Below are 18,322 nucleotides of genomic sequence, written 5' to 3' on the forward strand. Positions count from 1 at the left end.
TCATGTGGTGAGAAAGGTGTAGAGGATAACCAAGGATGCAGGTAATAAATGCAGAAGACAAAAGGTGGAAGATGTGGAGCAAAATGTAGAACTAGAGGGAATGATAGCTGGTAGACAGGAACAGGGGAGCAGGGGGAATTTAGAGGACCTTCCCCTCACCTTTCTACTAACAATCTACTCTTTATTCCAAATTGGAAGAGTTCAAACCCAAAATGACATGCTGCCTGTTCCTCAGAGTTTCTCTATTATATTTTGAGGATTTCAGCATTTACATCTCTTATGTCTCCAAGAAACCTATTAGCTACTGTTTTATTGGAGGACAACACCATATCGGTGCATGACTGCACCTAGAGTGTGCATTAAGGGGGGTGCGTAGGATTATTAAGTAGTCTTAATTGGGGCTAGTGCATAACATCAACGCTATGATACCCAGCCGTACGAGGGAATGGAAGCCAAATTTTAAATAGATCACATTTTGTGGGATTACCTCCTTGGTCCCAAAAGTTCTCCAAATGCTTAAATTAACATCTTAATGCAGCTTTTAGTCTCCCTTGAAATACTAAAAATCATACCAAGTACCAAAATACCATGTTTTATTTAAGTACAAAAAAATAAAGTTCTATTGGTTTGCAAAATTTACACCAATGGCCTTTTTTCCTTTCTATAAAGCTAACTCTGAACAGTTCCTTTACCCTAAATTATAATCTATTCTAATACAGAATTTAGTCTTTAACAGAACAAAACTGTCAATTAGCTGCAGAAATGTTCAAATTTGATTATCCAATGCATTTATTTAATTGACTGGCATTTAGAAGTCATGCACACGTAGGCGACGCAGACAGGCACACTAAAACCATTTCTTGGTAACCACACAGATCCAAGGCTCAAGAATATCATATTTCAAAACATTCAATAATGACATGCTCTTAAAATACTTCCTTTGGTCTTCTTACAAAGTACAGTCAATGCAAAGTCAACAAAACATGTTTCACACAGAACTGGGCAAGAACAAATCTCTTGTACCACTGTAAAGGCTTTCATTAACAATAGGCATATTCTTCCATATTTGCTGTTGACTATTTTTTCTAGTCTAGACATGATGCCCCATTCATAGCAATCTGTTTCAAACCTGTGATGGTAGACAACAGCAATCATGGTAGATTATAGTCCCACCTTTGAACACAAAGCTCAGGCAGGAATCTGAACTATGGTTTATAATTAGCATTTTTATAATTCTGAACATGGCATAAGCATAACTTGCTGCACTTCTAGATCAACTTAGTCATGGAACAGGAGTTCAAAGGTAAGCGCATCTTAACCACAAAATAAAAATCAACTGCAATAAATGTTTTCATGACATGCCACAGGCTGCCTCTGAAGACATTCACATGCAGATGGGGAAGGAACATGCAACTATAACACTCTAGTTTTTTTTTTTTTAAATACCACTCTACATGAAAAATATGTTAAACCAATTAGGTATTCAACAAGACAGATTGTCCTAAATAAATATTGCTGCACACCACTATAGCGTTAAGGTAGGGGGTGAATATTTTAAGGAGATACGTAGGGCAATTTTTTTTCTATGCACAGTGGTAGGTGCATGGAACATGCTGCTGATACAATTGCGGCATTGAGGCTGCTTTTAGATAAGCATGTGAAAATGCTGGGAATGGAGGAATTTGGATCACATGCAGACAGAAGTGATTAGTTTAATTATGCACCTTGTTTGGCACAAACTTAGTGGGCTGGGGGCCTGTTATTCTGTAAACATATAGATCAAGAATTTACAGGTGCAATTTGTAGTACTCATGAACATTCCACCATCCCCATCCTACAGATCACAAGAAAGATGTTCTTGACGAGTAACCTGACCAGGAACATCATCAAAAACTACAAATGTTTATGGAACTGTTGTTGAGGTCTAGTTTGAACAACATTAATATACAATAGCAATTTTGAAAGTAACCAGTTGAACTTCAGAAACAAACCATAAAGGAACAATAGCAAAAAGAAAGCACATCAGCGCCTCTACTGCCTGAGAAGATTATGGAGAGTCGGTATGTCAAGGAGGACTCTCTCAAACTTCTTCAGGTGCACAGTAGAGAGCATGCTGACCGGTTGCATCGTGGCTTGGTACGGCAACCTGAGCGTCCAGGAGCGGAAAAGGCTGCAAAAAGCTGTAAACACTGCCCAGTCCATCATCGGCTCTGACCTTCCTACCATCGAGGGGATCTATCGCAGTCGCTGCCTCAAAAAGGCTGTCAGTATCATCAAGGAACCACAGCATCCTGGCCACACACTCATCTCTCCATTGCCATCAGGTAGAAGGTACAGGAGCCTGAAATCTGCAACATCCAGGTTCAGGAACAGCTCTTTCCCCACAGCCATCAGACTATTAAACACAACTTCTAACAAACTCTGAACTATAACAGCCTATTGCACTTTATCTGTTTATTTATTTATGTGTGCGTGTGCGTGAGAATTTCATTGTCCTATCTGGGACACATGACAATAAACTCTTGACTCTTGACAACCAGGTTAATTTAGGTTATTGTGAATGGGTTACCAAATTCTAAATATAGCGCAGATTCTTGTCCATACTGTCTGGAAGCTACAGATTAGAAGCATACTTTCCAATCAGTTATCAGCACAAGTTTCAAATCAAATGTGTACCGCTGTTCATGCTTCCAGACAGAAAAGAAAAATCCATTCAGCATATGCCCTAAAAGCTGTTGGTGAGCTACTCAGTCTGGCAACAAGCCAGAGATGAAAAGGTCAACTTCTTTACTTTTTAAAAATTCAATCTGCCAACACCACCCTAGGAAAACAGACATCCAAGTTTGATATCAACTGGTTATCCACTACTTCCAGTGCACACCGAGATTGATTGCAGAATTTAGCTATTCGCTGAGCCTTGGAGAAAGCCAATATCCAGGTTTCTATGCCTAACTTACACCATTATCAGTTTAAAAAGGTGCATTGGAAACAGGAATTAAGAATACAGCTCTATTACAAATACAAAGGAGATGGGAGGGGAGAAAGAAAAAAAATTAGAACAATCATCTTTGTTTATACCTTGTCCTTTTTCTTAAAGGATCCAACAACAATGAAATTCTACTCAGCTGTCTGTAACAAGCAGCTTTCTGAAGTGGGGAAAAACATTCACATTTTTAATGTGTAGATTTATTCTTGGTCCATTTTCTAGACGCATTGTGAAGTTGTGTAGTTTTTAATGCAGTCTTGGGATACACAATTTGGAATTTGTAACGGTATCATTTTATATTTACTATTCACAATGATCGTTGTACACCCTTCTGTTGAAACTGCTCAAGATTTACTACTATGTTCTATTCTTACAAAATCTTGGCAGAGGTCACTAGTTATTTTTAATGGTCATAAAGGTATACCAGTTTAATTCACATGTTCACATTTACCACATGCGCAATTCAGATTGGTTAACATGCAAGCAGTATTCTCCCAATTAAAATGTTGGAAAATTTTATGCTGTAGAATTACTTCCATTTAGAGAACAGATATCATACAAGATCATGCCAAACTTCAGACATTACTGGAAATACATATTTTGCATTGGAATTCACCTGCCAGAATCTCTGTACCTGTTACCACCACTGCCAGTTCCTCAGTGTTATCACTGGAGAATGTGTCTGTTGGACTTGAAGAATTTGGAGCAAGGCTCACGTTTCAAATGGAGAACAGGGGCTGCTGTGTACTTTATTTCGCTGAAAGATGGCTCACCCCTGACCTTGCTACATATGTCCTAAGTTTTCTCCAGTCATCATAGATTATACGGATACAAGCAGGGTGAATGATGATGCCATCTGCTTTTTGGTAATGCCTTGTAGTACGCTGTTGAGAAACTCCAAACTCTGCTCCCTTGACTTTGAATACTTGTTCATAAAATGCCATCCCTTTTGCCTATTGAGGAAATTCATCACTACCATCTTGACAGCAGCCCACATTCCAACCAATCCCCTGCCAAGGTGGCACTCAAAGAATTATATTTGGTCGTCAAATAGCTTGAGACAGCACAAACCGATGCCCAGTCATCATCGATGATGACTTCCACTGAGCCAACTCCGGGACTGCAAGTCCTGCAAATTCAGGATGCTATTGATTGGTAAAAGCTCAGCCTTCAACACAATACTAAATAAGTTCATCCCTAAACTTTAGTTTAGGCCTTGGGACTTCTATCTGCAATTGGCCTCTGGACTTTCTGACTGACAAACTTCAATCAGTTGGAATCAGATAATAAAATTTCCTCCATTCTGACCCTCAAATCTAATGCCTCTCAGCGTTGTGCTCAGCTCCATCTTCAACTCCCAGTACAACTTTAACTGTGGCCAAGTACAAAAACAGCTCAATCTTAAGAGAAGGTAAACAAAAATGCTGGAGAAACGCAGCGGGTGAGGCAGCATCTATGGAGCAAAGGTATAGGTGACGATACGGGTCGAGACCCTTCTTCAATCTTAAGAGATATATGGAACTGCAGATGTTGGAATCCTGCGCAAAATAAAATGTTGGAGTAACTCAGGTCAGGTAGCATTGTGAAAGGAATGGATAGCCAATATTACAGGTCAACATCCTTCACTAGGGAGTCCAAAGAGTCTGAAACAGCTCCAATCCATTTTCTCCACAGAGGTTGCCCAACCCTCCGAATTAATCCAATTTTCTGTGTTAAAATTATCTTTGTGTCTGCCAATGATAATGCTGCCATCAGATGGATCAACAATGAGTCAAAGTACAGGAAAGAGATTTTGAATCTTGTACATGTGTCAGAACAACCTAACCCTGCAATGCCAGCAAGACAAAATAATTGGTTGTTGACCCAAGGAAGCGAGAGGGTGAACACAATCACATCCTCTTCAACCAAGTTGCTGCGGAGATGGTCAACTGCTTCAAATACCCAACTATCCATATCACCAATAATCTAACCTGGCCCCTTCACACTGATGCAGTGATCAAGAAAGTACATCATCATACTTACTTTCCTAGGCATCCGAGAAGATTTGGCATGCCCATGAGGAATGTCTGAAAAACACTTACAGATGCGCTATACTAAGAATTTTGACGGGATACAGCCTCGTATGACATCTGCTCTTGATCGACTGAACCTGCAGAGAATGATGAACACAGCCAAGTCCACCACAAGCATATCATTTCCTTCCATCCAATCATTCTTCACAGTGTGTTGCATCAAAGTGACTGGGTGACTGCATTTTGGCCATTCCCTTTTCTTCGTTAAAACTATTAAGGTTGGAGGCTGTCGAGGGCAGACAGCCGGAAGTGATAACATCAGAAATGGTCTGAGATTATGGCCTGCTGCTCATCTGTGGGGTCATGGTCCAAGGGTAAGTAGGTGTCAGAGAGGTGGCGTTTGGTCTCAGCGCGGACGAGGTTAACTCACCAGACTACCACGGCACCTTCCTTGTTGACAGCTTTGATAATAATGTTTACGAAGGAACTGCAGGTGCTGGAAAATCGAAGGTAGACAAAAGTACGGGAGAAACTCAGCGGGTGAGGCAGCATCTATGGAGCGAAGGAAATAGGCAACGTTTCGGTCCGAAATCCTTGTCTTTATCTTGATAATAATGTTGGGGTTGCTGCAGAGTGAGCAGAGGGCTGTACATTCAGCAGGGGGGGGGGGGGGTTAGAGTAGGTAAAGGGAGTGGAAAAGTTGAGACTGTTGATGTCATGCCAGTTAATAGTTTTAACCCATTCCTTTTTCTTTCTGCCTTTGGGAGATGATTGAGGAGCTTGAAAGCTCAGGTGTCTAGACTTGAAAACAGTTTCTTCCCCACCGCTGTCAGATATTTGAATCAAGCATCTTTTTTTCACGGCCTCTTCCTGGAAGTGTTGCTAAAGTAAACTCTGCTTTGTTCATTTAAACCATTATTGTACTTTAATTGTTTTCACTACTTTACATTGCATTGCACCACATCTCCCAATGGATTAATTATTATTCTGTTTACCAATTGAGCTTCAGGTGAACAAGGAATTTCATTGCACCCTATGTGACGCAAACTAGTCACATAGGGTGCAACAATTATGGCTTGGGCATCAGCTACAAAGCTACATATTGCAGTTTCATGATACAAAAGTCAATGCATGCCATAATTCCGTCCGGACCTGCTCTAGTCAGTAATTTTAAAAATAGTATATTTTAGTCATTTTATGGGAACTGTCCAATGCTTGATTAAAATTAAACAGGCATGTCAACTCAGCGTGGAACAAATAAATAATGGACTGCATACCATTTAGCTCTGCATAACCTTTGAACAAGCCAGAGCAAGATTCTTCAAAGAATGTAACTGATTTCCAATGATACCCAAGACTATAAACCCAAACTATGTTTTATAAATTAGTCAATCAAATAATGGGAAAAAAATATCCCCTCCCCTATCCTGAAAGAAAAATCTTTATACCCTGTGGTAAAGATTGCAGAAAGTCTGTATGCTAACAGAGTAACTACTGCTAAGCAGCAAACATGGCCTATTAAGGGAGAAAAATTTGAGGCATTTAGTGGGAAATTCTGTTAATAGCTCCTCTGTGCCTCTGGCTGTAATTCAGAAGATGTTGTACATACAAAAGGTGACAGGCCGCACTGGAGTAGCAGGGAACATTTCAATGTCTTGGCAGAGATATCTTGTATATATTTTAGCTTTCAACTATATGATGCATTTCATTTGTCTCAGAAATAAAGATGTATTCCCTCAGCTTGCATTATTTTCTGCTTGGCACACAGTATAATAACTAGTGTCTTGGCATCAATCTGGCACAGTGCCAGGAAAAGTGTAAGGGAGAATATACAACAACTTAATTCTGGCTTTCCAATTGAAAAACCAAATATTACGAACCAACAGCCTTAAATTGAATAAAGATCAATTTAATCTTGATAAACCCTGTAGTTTAACAATGCCATGATAATTATCTCAAAAGCAAACAAACAGTGCATTCAAGTCCTAAGGCAGGATATTTTGGCAGGAAAGAGAAAATGGAGACAGGAGTAAAGATTATCCGTTACAATTAAGACTATTAATGGATGCAGTTTTCTGCTTTGACCTTTATGGCAAAATGCAAATGCCATTTTAAGTTAAAAGGAACAGAGCTGAACCAAAAAAAAAGAGTTGATTGTAAAACATCTAAGTTTTGTCAAAGCTACTAGTGTAACAATGAAAACAAGACAGACACTCAATCACCAGTCCCTCCCCCCCCCCCATGCCGGGACCCCGTTGTCTTCCCCGACCCCTCCCCCCTCACATTCCAACACCACTGGAGGCTCCTGCTGCCGCCGAGGCTCCTGCCACCGCCTGAGGCACCCGTTGCCATTGAGGACCAAGCTGCCGCTGCTGAGGCTCCCGTTGCCACCAAGTCTCCCATCACCACCACCGCTGAGGCTCCTCCGACCCAGGGACGTCTCGCCGCCTGGCTTCTCCACAGTCCCCTGGAAGGCCTACCGGGGCGCGTTCCGGTGGTTGGCGTCGCGGTTGTTCAGTGGGTGGATCGGGCCCCGTGCTGCTCCCCGGGATACTCCCGCCGCATCAGATAATCATAAATGTGGAAGAACCTATTCCTGCTTCCTCATGTTTCATTCATAAGTCTTGGTTAAGTATCATCTGGCCGACAAACTGCTAGGCCTGATTGTGCAAAAAAAAACACACCTGTGCAATCCTTGCCCAAAATCCATGACCAGAACAGGTTAAATAATTCAGAAAATACAAATTCCATCATGTCATAGAATACAGAACAGATACAGGCCCTTCAGCCCATGTCCAAATTAAACCAATAATTTCTGCCTGCACATGATCCATCTCTCTCCATATTCATATACCCATCTAAAAACCTCTTCAATCCCACTAACATAACCACTTCCACTGTGACCATTCCAGATTGAGATTGAGTTTCACGCTAACATCTCAGTTGTTAATCACCAGGACAAATACTTTGGCCAACATGCAAGTGTTGGGAAACAATAATTTAAACAATTTTGATAATCCTGCATTTATATCAGATCTGCAAATGTATTGGTTTTAATCTATGCTAGAAATGCAGGCACAAAAAAATTTAAGCATTTATTCTAAATTTCCTGAAGGCATATTTGAAAGTTTCTTTTAAAATCACACGCAGTTTTAGCACTAGTTTGTGAAGCCAAATTCTACATTGAGGAATTCAAAATGTTTCTTTACTGCATTGTCTTGTCACACAGAAAAGTTAAAGTACTGTAGACTAATTTAAGATGCAATATGGTCAAATAACTGCACCTCTCACAATCAAACAACATTGTTTTTCCTCACATCCTCTTGTGAGCATCCTCACAGTAATGAAATATCTAGTTAAGCTCAAATCACCAATGCATGCTATGGGTCAGGTGCTTGTTAACAGTTAATAGGATTAGCATAGATAGATACTTGTTGAACATCCTAGGCCACAACGTCACCACCTGTCTTCCCCTCCCCACCTTAGCACAGAGTGGACAGAACATATAGCCATGGAATTACCTACAAGCAAACATCACAGCAACCCCATATACAGGTGGACCAATTTCACAAGTTTCAAACTTGCTCTTAACCAGTCCCTCTGGATCAAGAGTAAACTCTGACCATAACAAAAGAACAGGAGCAGGACTATGCCATCAGGCCCTTCATTCCCGATCTCATTTATCAGATTAAAACTTATCTTCCACTTAATGTAGCTATATTCCAGAATGCCCATTGAAGCAATTTAATGACCAATCATTCATAGCCCCAGAGTCAAAGGAATCACAATCCAAGTAAAAATGTGCTCATCTCTACCCTAAATGTTTACCTCTTATTGCAAGACTGACTCGATTCAAGGCAATTCACCCACACAAAATATCTTTGCCAAGCCCTGTGGGAATTTTGCATGTTCCAATGAGATCACCTCATTCTAAACTTTACTTAATGCAGGCCTAGTTTATTCAAATCTTTTCCTGGCCCTTAACCAGTTCTCAATCCGCATCTGTATAAAATCCACAATTCCATGCATCTCAACATATTGGGCAACTTTCAGTTTTGGACCTTAATGTCATTAAAGACAAATCAATACTGTACAGCACAATGTCATTTCCGACTAAGTTGCCAGACTGGTCTAGTACTATTTGCCTGCTTTTAGCCCATAACCCTTTAAACCCTTCCTTTTAATATATTTGTCCCAATGTCCTTTAGAAGTCATAATTGCATCTATTTCTACAGTGACTTCAGCTCATCCTAGATACGGACTACCTGTATTGTAATTGTATCGCTCATTACTGCAGCTTTCATTCTCCCCTAATTCTGAAGTATCTTTATTCAATGATTAAAAGATACAGCATGGAAACAGGTCCACCAAGTCCATGCCAACTACCAATCACCTGTTTACACTAGTTCTACACTTTCCCACTTTCTAACCCACATTAGGGGCAATTTTCAGAGGCCAGTTAACCAACATATGCAGTGTTACCAACTCAACCGTCCCATGTCTGCAATGTTCTTTCTAAAAGAGGTACTTAAGTGAGGCAAGGGTTGGGCAATAGGAATCTGGCTACAAAGATTACAATGGTACAAAGACAGCAGGCTGGTTAGACATTGCTGTAATCAGTTCCATGGAATTAAGCAATCTAACAAGATTGCAACCTAAATGATGCAACATTCTTCAGTTTGTGCCCCACCAAGTGCCTTTAAAAAAAAAGTATAATATTATACCGTACTGGAAAACATTTTATTATTTTGTTCCAGAATAAGTATTAAATAGGCAGCCAAGCATTCTCATCCTTTCAGAAAAGGATCAAGAAAAGACCTTTGAACCAAAGCTCAAGGTGTACTGCCAAATCATTCTTTATACCTGACTAACTCAAGCCAAATGAGGCTAGAGTACTCAAACTCTAAAGTAAACAGGATTCCGAAAAGTTCACACAACTCAAATTATAAAAGTTAAAGTAACCAATTTTCTTTACTCAAATGCAATTTACTGAATTGCAAGAATCAAAGTACAACAGCTAAGACTGGGTCAACAATTCAATCAAACTCAAGAATCTGGAGCTTTAGAAGATCTATCATTAGCATCTGATCGGCTTTCTACCAGAAAACAAGAGGACTAATTTAATAAGAATGGCCAAGGAATTCAGAAGTTAATTAACCAAACTGCAAAGCATTCTTGATTTGGAAACTACATGGCCCAAGGAAAAAAGATGCAAGGCATCCAAGACCAAAGTCCATCAAAATACCCGTGACTTAAAGAAACAAGTGGTAGAAGGAAAAGCTCAGTGGTTCCAGTAACTAGCTGATAACTGCATTGCCTGGACTTTTCAATGCTGAATCCCAAAATAAAGGGTTTCATTCTGAATCAAGATCAGATTTCATTAGACATCCAGCATATATTGGACAAATAATTCAAACTTTTCAATCAAAACCCTGCCCTCGAGGCAAGTGTCCTCGCCTGATTCTCAGTTTAAAAAGATACATGTCATCTGAAAAATCAGCAAGATCTTCAGAGATCACAGCATCACAACAGAAATACCCAAAAGACAAGACAAAAGAAAACAAATTTATCACCACTTCCAAGGATCAATTATCATTTATGTTAAAGTTAAAGTAATGAAGATCTAGATCTGAATTCCAGCACTATGCCAATTGCCTACCAATCTGCAGTAATCCCCACCCTAATATCTGCTGCAAAAACATGGATTATCTACACGAACACAGAAATGGAAATCTCCTGCACAATTCAAACCAAGATTCCCAGTTTTAGAGATTCCAACTTAATTCAGCATGCTCCGGTCACATGCCCCGTCAAGCCCCTCCTCCAACCTAACCTCAAAATGAACTGACTCTTCAACTTTCAAGTTCTGTGCTCTGCTGACCATCATAGAATAAAATTTAAAAAAGACAATTACCATTTTCATATCAGCTAACATTTCCACAAATCTGATGACCAAGAGGAAAATATGATTAGAATGTTGCAAATCATGCAATTTCTACGTGGACTTGCAAAATGATTGTAAATCGGCAATTTTGGTTGCATATAGACATCAGTTGCTGGTCACCAGACTTACAAGGGTGTTAGCTGATAAGAAATAACGGACCCATCCTACTTTGCACCTTATCAGTGTGGTGGACTGCACAAGCAAATGATAAGAAACCACAAAACATGGAAAGAATAGTTTTATATTTTACACTTCAGCCTCAAAACCTTCCCTAATGCAAGAGTAGATATGCACTGGTTAGTTGCATATAGACATTTTAAATTACTATGGAAAAACATTCACTATCACTGCTAATTTGAGTCCAAATACAAATCACCCACAATATGCAAGGCTGCAGGATGTAAAGTTATGACTAAAATGTTGCTTCAATTGCATTTGAAACAGGAACCAAATGACACAATTAATGAAGCCAGTTACATGGAAAGTTTGAAAGAGTTATGCTTTGCTTGGTGTTTTAGCTAACTCCAAATATATATGATTAGAAAGAACTGCAGATGCTGGAAAAATCGAAGGTAGACAAAAATGCTGGAGAAACTCAGCGGGCGAGGCAGCACCTATGGAGTGATGGAATAGGAGACGTTTCGGGTCGTGACCCTTCAGAGTGAGGTGGGGATGGAGGGGGCTTGGCGATCGCTCGCCCAACACCTCAGCACAGTTCGCATTAACGAACCCGATCTCCCGGTGGCTCAGCACTTCAACTCCCCCTCCTATTTCTAATCCGACCTTTCTGTCCTGGGCCTCCTCCATGGCCAGAGTGAGCCCCATCGTAAATTGGAGGAGCAGCACCTCATATTTCTCTTAGGTAGTTTACACCCCAGCGGTATGAACTTTGACATCTCAGGTGGTTCTTGCTTTCTCCATCCTTCCCATCCCCAGCTCTCCCACAGCCCACTGTCTCAGTCTCTTCCTTTCTTCTTCCTGCCCCTCCACCCCCACGTCAGTCTGAAGAAGGGTCTCGACCCGAAACGTCACCTATTCCTTCGTTCCATAGATGCTGCCTCACCCGCTGAGTTTCTCCAGCACTTTTGTCTACCTACAAATACATGTTTGAGCTCAAGTTGTTTTTAAAAAGTATTCTATTGAGTTACAAGGTGGAAAAAAACGGCACTTGTCCAACTTCCAAATTAGATCTTCACTAACCTAAAACAGATGAAGTAACCGATTTTCACCACAAGACCTCAGCCTCAAATCTAGGTAAATTCTCAGTTACCAATGTAGAAATCTATTTTTAGTAGCATAAGTAGCAGTAGTGTCCAAATGCAAACAAAGACTTCTAGTACTTCCAAGATTGCATATAGACTCAATATATTATGTAGCTCTAGAAAGCTTGATCATACCAAGTCTCAGTAACTAACACAAGGTTGCATACAGCCTCCTGAAAAAAATATGCAAAATTAGAAAACTGCCATTTTTGCTGTGGGCATTAAATTTGCAATAGCAGTTCATTTAAAATTTAAAGCCGACCATTACCTGGATGACTTCTCAAATTACTCGGGTGGCATAGAGCAGAGGCTTAGTTTACCATGCACTAGTTATTCATCTAAGCTTTTACAGGATGTCAAACAAATTAATGGTAATATTTTAAACCCTATAAAAAAAATAAAACTCCCCAGATTGGCTAAGTAAAGTTTGGGAAATAAACTGCAGGAAACGATTATATCATTTAAAAGACAGGATATATATTTTTCAGAACTGGTTTAATTTCTCACACCACCAAATGTCTATTTCCATACTTTGACACTGCAGAAATATCTTGTCTCCCACAGGTTAATGCATAATTCTTGTTGCAACCAGAGTAGACCTTGCAGGCCACCATTTACAAAGATTGAAAAAAAAATTACAGGCAGATTGAGTTTATAATTTCAATTGCAAACTAGAGGGCCATATCAGAAAACTCTAGATTAAAGATATGCATTAAACCTTGGAATGTAGCTCTACTGGTTAAAAAGAGTGCACTTTGGATTTACAAAAGATTATAATTACTAAACCTCAAACTAGTTTTTTTTTAAATGAATACAAGCAGTCATTCCAAACTTTGCTAGCCCTGCATTTTAATGAACTTGTGCAGACTTCCTTTTCACATCAAATTAGACTTTGAGCAGATCAATTAAAGCTCTGAATTCCAAATAGAGAATGTTAAAAATGTCATCATGCTTTAAAGAAGATTCTAAGTTTGTACACTTTTTTTTTTTTTAAATCAGGCAAATCTTGGAATAAGTGGAACAGATAATTCACCAACCCAACATTCCATTCATGCTGGTAAATATCAATCAGTACAGGACAAAGTCAATCCACGCTCAGGTTCAGTAGGTACTTTAAATGTAAAATACGGACAGGCCACCCATTTTACAGCAACTATTGCTCCAAAAGACCCCCTCCCCCCCCCCCCCCCCCACCACATTAAAAACAAAACCAGGACCAGACAGTACAGGAAAAGGCACTTTGTCTCAATGTGTGCTGAACATGTCAAGTTAAACTAATGTCCTTTGCCTGCATATGATCCACATCCCTCACTATCCATGTGCTGATTTTCTTAAATACCAGTATTGTATTTGCCTCCATCACTGCTCCTGGCAGCCACTCCCTGTAAAGACTTGCCCGCACACCTCCTTTAAACTTTGCCCTGTCAACTTAATGCTATGATCTATATTCTATGATATTTTCAACCATGCTTCTTAATTTTATATACTTATATAGGTCTTCCCTCAAACTCTAAACTTCCAGAGTAAACAATCCAAGTTCACCTAATCTCCCTTTATAGCTAATACTTCCTAACCCCAGCAACATTCTGGTACCTCCGCATCCTCTCCAAAGACTCCACATTCTTCCTATAATGCAGCTTAACCAAAGTTAACCAAAGCTGCAACTATACTTCCTGACTCTTACACTAAATGGCCTGACTTATGAAACCAAGCATACCAGTCATCTTTATCTTACGCTGCCACTTTCAGGGAGCTATGCACTTGGACCCCAAGATCCTCTGCACTCTAATGCTGTCATGGGTCTTTCCTCTTGCATTCAACTAAAAAAGTGCAACATCTCACATTTGCTGATTAAACTCCATCTGTCATAATAATAATAATAATACATTTATTTGTATAGCACATTTAAAAACAACTCACGTTGACCAAAGTGCTTCACATCAGTGCAGGTACTAATTTGATACATACAAGGGTAGACAGACCCAACAATACATACATAAACTGTTTTCAGAAGGGCTCAAAACGTTAGGGTGTAGAAATAGGTTTTGAGTCGTGACTTAAAGGAGTCGATGGTGGGGGCAGTTCTGATGAGGAGTGGTATGCAATTCCACAGTCTAGGTTTGATACATGTAACATTTTCGATACATGTAACTGATCTATATCCTGCCATATCTTTCGACAGCCTTCCCTCACTGCCTGCATCTCCATCAATTTTGTTGTCATCTGTAAACCTACTAACCAGCCCATCTACATTCATGATAAAAGCATAGATATTACAAACAGAGGTCCAAGTGCAGATCCCTGCAGAACACCACTGATCACAGACATTCAGCCAGAATAACACCCTTTCACCACACCCCTGTCTTCACTGGGCAAAGCAGATATGAATCCAAACATCTAGGTCACAGCGAATCTCACGTATCTCAATTTACTGGATCAGCCTACCATGAGGGACATTAGCAAGTATCTTACTAAAATCCATGCAGCCAATATTCACTGCCCTATCCTCACCAAACACAGTCATGATTTCAAAGAAGAAAAAAAAACCGACTCTCCAGTCCACCAGGACCTCATCTGAGACTAGAGAATACAAAGATCTTCAAGGGCACTGCAATTTCCTCTCTTACTCCCCTCAATCGCAGGGATAGATCCCAAAAGACCCTGGGGATTTGTCCACCTTTACTTTTAAAGAAGGTCGAAATACTACCTTCTTGATTTCAAACTGTCCTAACATAAGAAGCTCTAACAGTGGATTGATAAAACAATGTTACAATAGCTTTTGCTTTATTAATTCAGTTCATACACTGGCAATTATTGCCCATCTTTTTTGTCTCTCGGAAGTACGACCTGAACCAGATTATTATAATTACCGCTGCTGAAATTAACTTCTTAAACAAAATTTTAAATTTAAATTATTTCTGAAATGAATAGGACTTTGTCATATTGGGATTCCTACTCATGTGCCTGGAATCAATGATCCTGAACTCTTGACAGCTAGTACGAAAATGCATTTCCCACCAATGAAAATGGCTCCATTATGGAAGTGTCAGATTTTAATCCAAACAGTTATAGATTGGTCAATTTACAGAATCCAAATTTAAATATGCATTAAAAATTCATTACCATGGAATGCTTTCCAGTGACAGAATTAAGTGTGCGCTACATTAATAACTTAAATGATAATTTGAAAACACCCAAAGTTCCAATGGCACTCTCCCCACCATGCTAAATTAGCATTGCCACTGGCGTATATGTTCTAGGGCTGAGGAAGGCTACAAACCAACCAAGAATCTCAGATGGGTATTGCATATGTCCCAGAGTAAGGTAGTGTGCTCACAAAAAAAACTGAAGGTCGATTGGAGTTCTGCTGTAGACAATGTATACAAAATTACAACAGTCTGAAGGGTCTCGACCCCAAACGTCACCTATTCCTTTTCTCCGGAGATGCTGTCTGACCCGCTGAGTTAGTTACTCCAGTTTTTTTGTGTCTAAATACATTATAGGTTTTTCACAATAATATCTACCCCTTCCAGTTTGTCTTGTGTTAATTCTGGACCATTTCTCATGGCTGAATCACTAAAACAGCAATACATTAAAATGCATAAGTAGTGCAGAAGTTTCAAATATATTTGAAATTAATAACATCCTGTGTATTGCCGACAGCGTATTGTTTTGAAATGAGATCAGTTGGTACTCGAACTCAAACCTCACAATTCTCCAGTTACCCACAGTAAACTAAACCACAATCAAAAATTCAAAAAGATAGACACAGAATGTTGGAGTAACTCAGCGGGGCAGGCAGCACCGCTGGAGAAAAGAAATAGGTGACGTTTCGGGTCGAGACCCTTCTTCAGACAATTCTTCAAAAATTCAAGACGAGTTTGTAAAATCCAAGTCGTCATTTCCACGAGCGGTGTATAACGCAAGTTACTGCACGAATATCTTGAACTTCGGGTTAAAAGGCGTGTCACGCAGCTACAGTAGTTGCGTGTATGGCTTTATGTTCTGTACACACCTAGAATTTATGGAGCTGCAGGAATTTAATGCACTCTCCGGCAAAGAAAAAAGCTGATGACGTTTACAAAAGGATACCGACTGGACAACTCGGGAGCTTTCCCCATTAGGAGGAGAAAGAAAATAATTTCCAACAGCGTGTGTAGAGTTGGTGCCATTACTTCGGCCCACCTTTGTACACGGGGAGAACCTTGCCCCGTCCGTGGGGCCCCACGATCCAACCAACCACCCACCCCGTCCTGGGCCCGGCCTTGCCTTACCTTCCGCTGTTGCCGCTCCCAGGCCGGGTCGAGCAGCAGATCGCGGTCCCAGTCGTCCTCGGGCTGCATGTAGATGCCATGGTTGCCCTGCTGCATCTGCGAGTTGGTTTCGTGATAGTCCACCATGTCCGAGCCGAGAGCAGCAGCTGCTCCAGGTGTCTGACGACTGACTGGCCGTCAAACAAAAAAAAAACTAAACTAAACAACAGCAGCAGCGGACGCGGGTTCACAAAAAAAAATTCTTAGTTTTGATCTCCCTCTTTTTTGTTTCTTCCACCCTTTAGTTATTATTATATTATATTATATTATATATATATATATCGGCGGAATCCACTCCCCGGCCACGGCCGCCAAAGCCACTGAATTCTCCGCCACTGACTGACTGTCCGCTCGCGCTCTGCTTCTTGTGTGCCTCTTCACTTCCGCCCGGCTCGTGCCCGCGCCGTCACGTCACGTCACGTCACGTGCGCGCGCAAAGATCCAACCCACGCGCGCACGGGTGGAATCCGTTTTATTTTGAAAACGCTCCCGCGCGCGAGCTCAGAGCGCGCTGCGGAGCTCCGGCCCACGTGACCGCCTCCCCCGCCCCCCCGCCGAACCTTTGCGCTTGCGCCGTGCCTTCCGCTTCGCCGGGAGGATGTCGGGAGTTGTAGTTCCAAAGCGGTTCTGCTCAGGTTAGTGGTAGGTCCCCCCCCTCCCCTCTTTCTAGCAGTTCGGAGAATAAAAATCGTTTCTTTTTGTGCGAATGTGACTTGTTTCGTTGTAATGGATTATTTCACGTCATTGAATGTTAAACTGAAACAACACACAGCCTTGAATGTGGCGACTTCAGGTTCAAAGAACATAGCCCTGATTTCACAAATGAAGACATAGAAACATAGAAACATAGACAATAGGTGCAGGAGTAGGCCATTCGGCCCTTCGAGCCTGCACCGCCATTCAATATGATCATGTCTGATCATCCAACTCAGTATCCCATCCCTGCCTTCTCTCCATACCCCCTGATCCCTTTAGCCACAAGGGCCACATCTAACTCCCTCTTAAATATAGCCAATGAACTGTGGCCTCAACTACCTTCTGTGGCAGAGAATTCCACAGATTCACCACTCTCTGTGTGAATTTTTTTTTTCTCATCTCGGTCTTAAAGGATTTCCCCCTTATCCTTAAACTGTGACCCCTTGTTCTGGACTTCCCCAACATCGGGAACAATCTTCCTGCATCTAGCCTGTCCAACCCCTTAAGAATTTTGTAAGTTTCTATAAGATCCCCCCTCAATCTTCTAAATTCTAGCGAGTACAAGCCGAGTCTATCCAGTCTTTCTTCATATGAAAGTCCTGACATCCCAGGAATCAGTCTGGTGAACCTTCTCTGCACTCCCTCTATGGCAATAATGTCCTTCCTCAGATTTGGAGACCAAAACTGTTCCAAAGCAGTTCTCCTCAGGTTAGTAGTTTTTTTTTTCCCCTTTCTAGCAGTTTGGAGAATAGAAATCGTTTCTTTTTGTGCGAATGTGACTTGGTTCGTTGTAATGGATTCTTTCACGTCATTGAATGTGAAACTTAAACAACACACAGCCTTGAATGTGGCAACTTCAGGTTCAAAGAACATAGCCCTGATTTCACAAATGAAGACACAGGATTTTCTAAGAATAAATAGGAATTTGGGGTACCACATTTTAATAACAAGGTGTCAAAACCTTGGTTTAATAGATGTGTTCCATAATAGATGATTTAATGGATGTGTGCCATGAGTAGGATTTGAACCCATACCTTGCTCTCTCAAGCAAAAGTGCTCATGACTTCATTATTTAAAATTTAAGGATGTCTTTGGAGTTTTGTATCCCA

The 18,322-nt window shown here is 40.7% G+C and overlaps 1 protein-coding gene across 5 annotated transcripts in view; it reads right to left on the minus strand.

Annotated features, from left to right (window-relative positions):
- The window catches only part of actn4 (actinin alpha 4), a 79,975-nt gene extending 63,058 nt beyond the window's left edge, over positions 1–16,917 (minus strand). For 2 of the 5 annotated variants that reach the window (XM_033014248.1, XM_033014250.1), the window contains exon 1: positions 16,479–16,911. In XM_033014248.1, coding sequence (XP_032870139.1) covers positions 16,479–16,604 — 126 coding nt within the window. In that variant the 5' untranslated portion in view covers positions 16,605–16,911. Of the gene's footprint in view, positions 1–16,478 lie in introns of all 5 variants that reach the window. The other 3 variants (XM_033014249.1, XM_033014246.1, XM_033014247.1) reach the window with 3 other exon arrangements.
- Positions 16,918–18,322: the final 1,405 nt, after the last annotated feature.

This window comes from Amblyraja radiata, chromosome 41, assembly GCF_010909765.2.
Source record: "Amblyraja radiata isolate CabotCenter1 chromosome 41, sAmbRad1.1.pri, whole genome shotgun sequence".
Taxonomy (NCBI): domain Eukaryota; kingdom Metazoa; phylum Chordata; class Chondrichthyes; order Rajiformes; family Rajidae; genus Amblyraja; species Amblyraja radiata.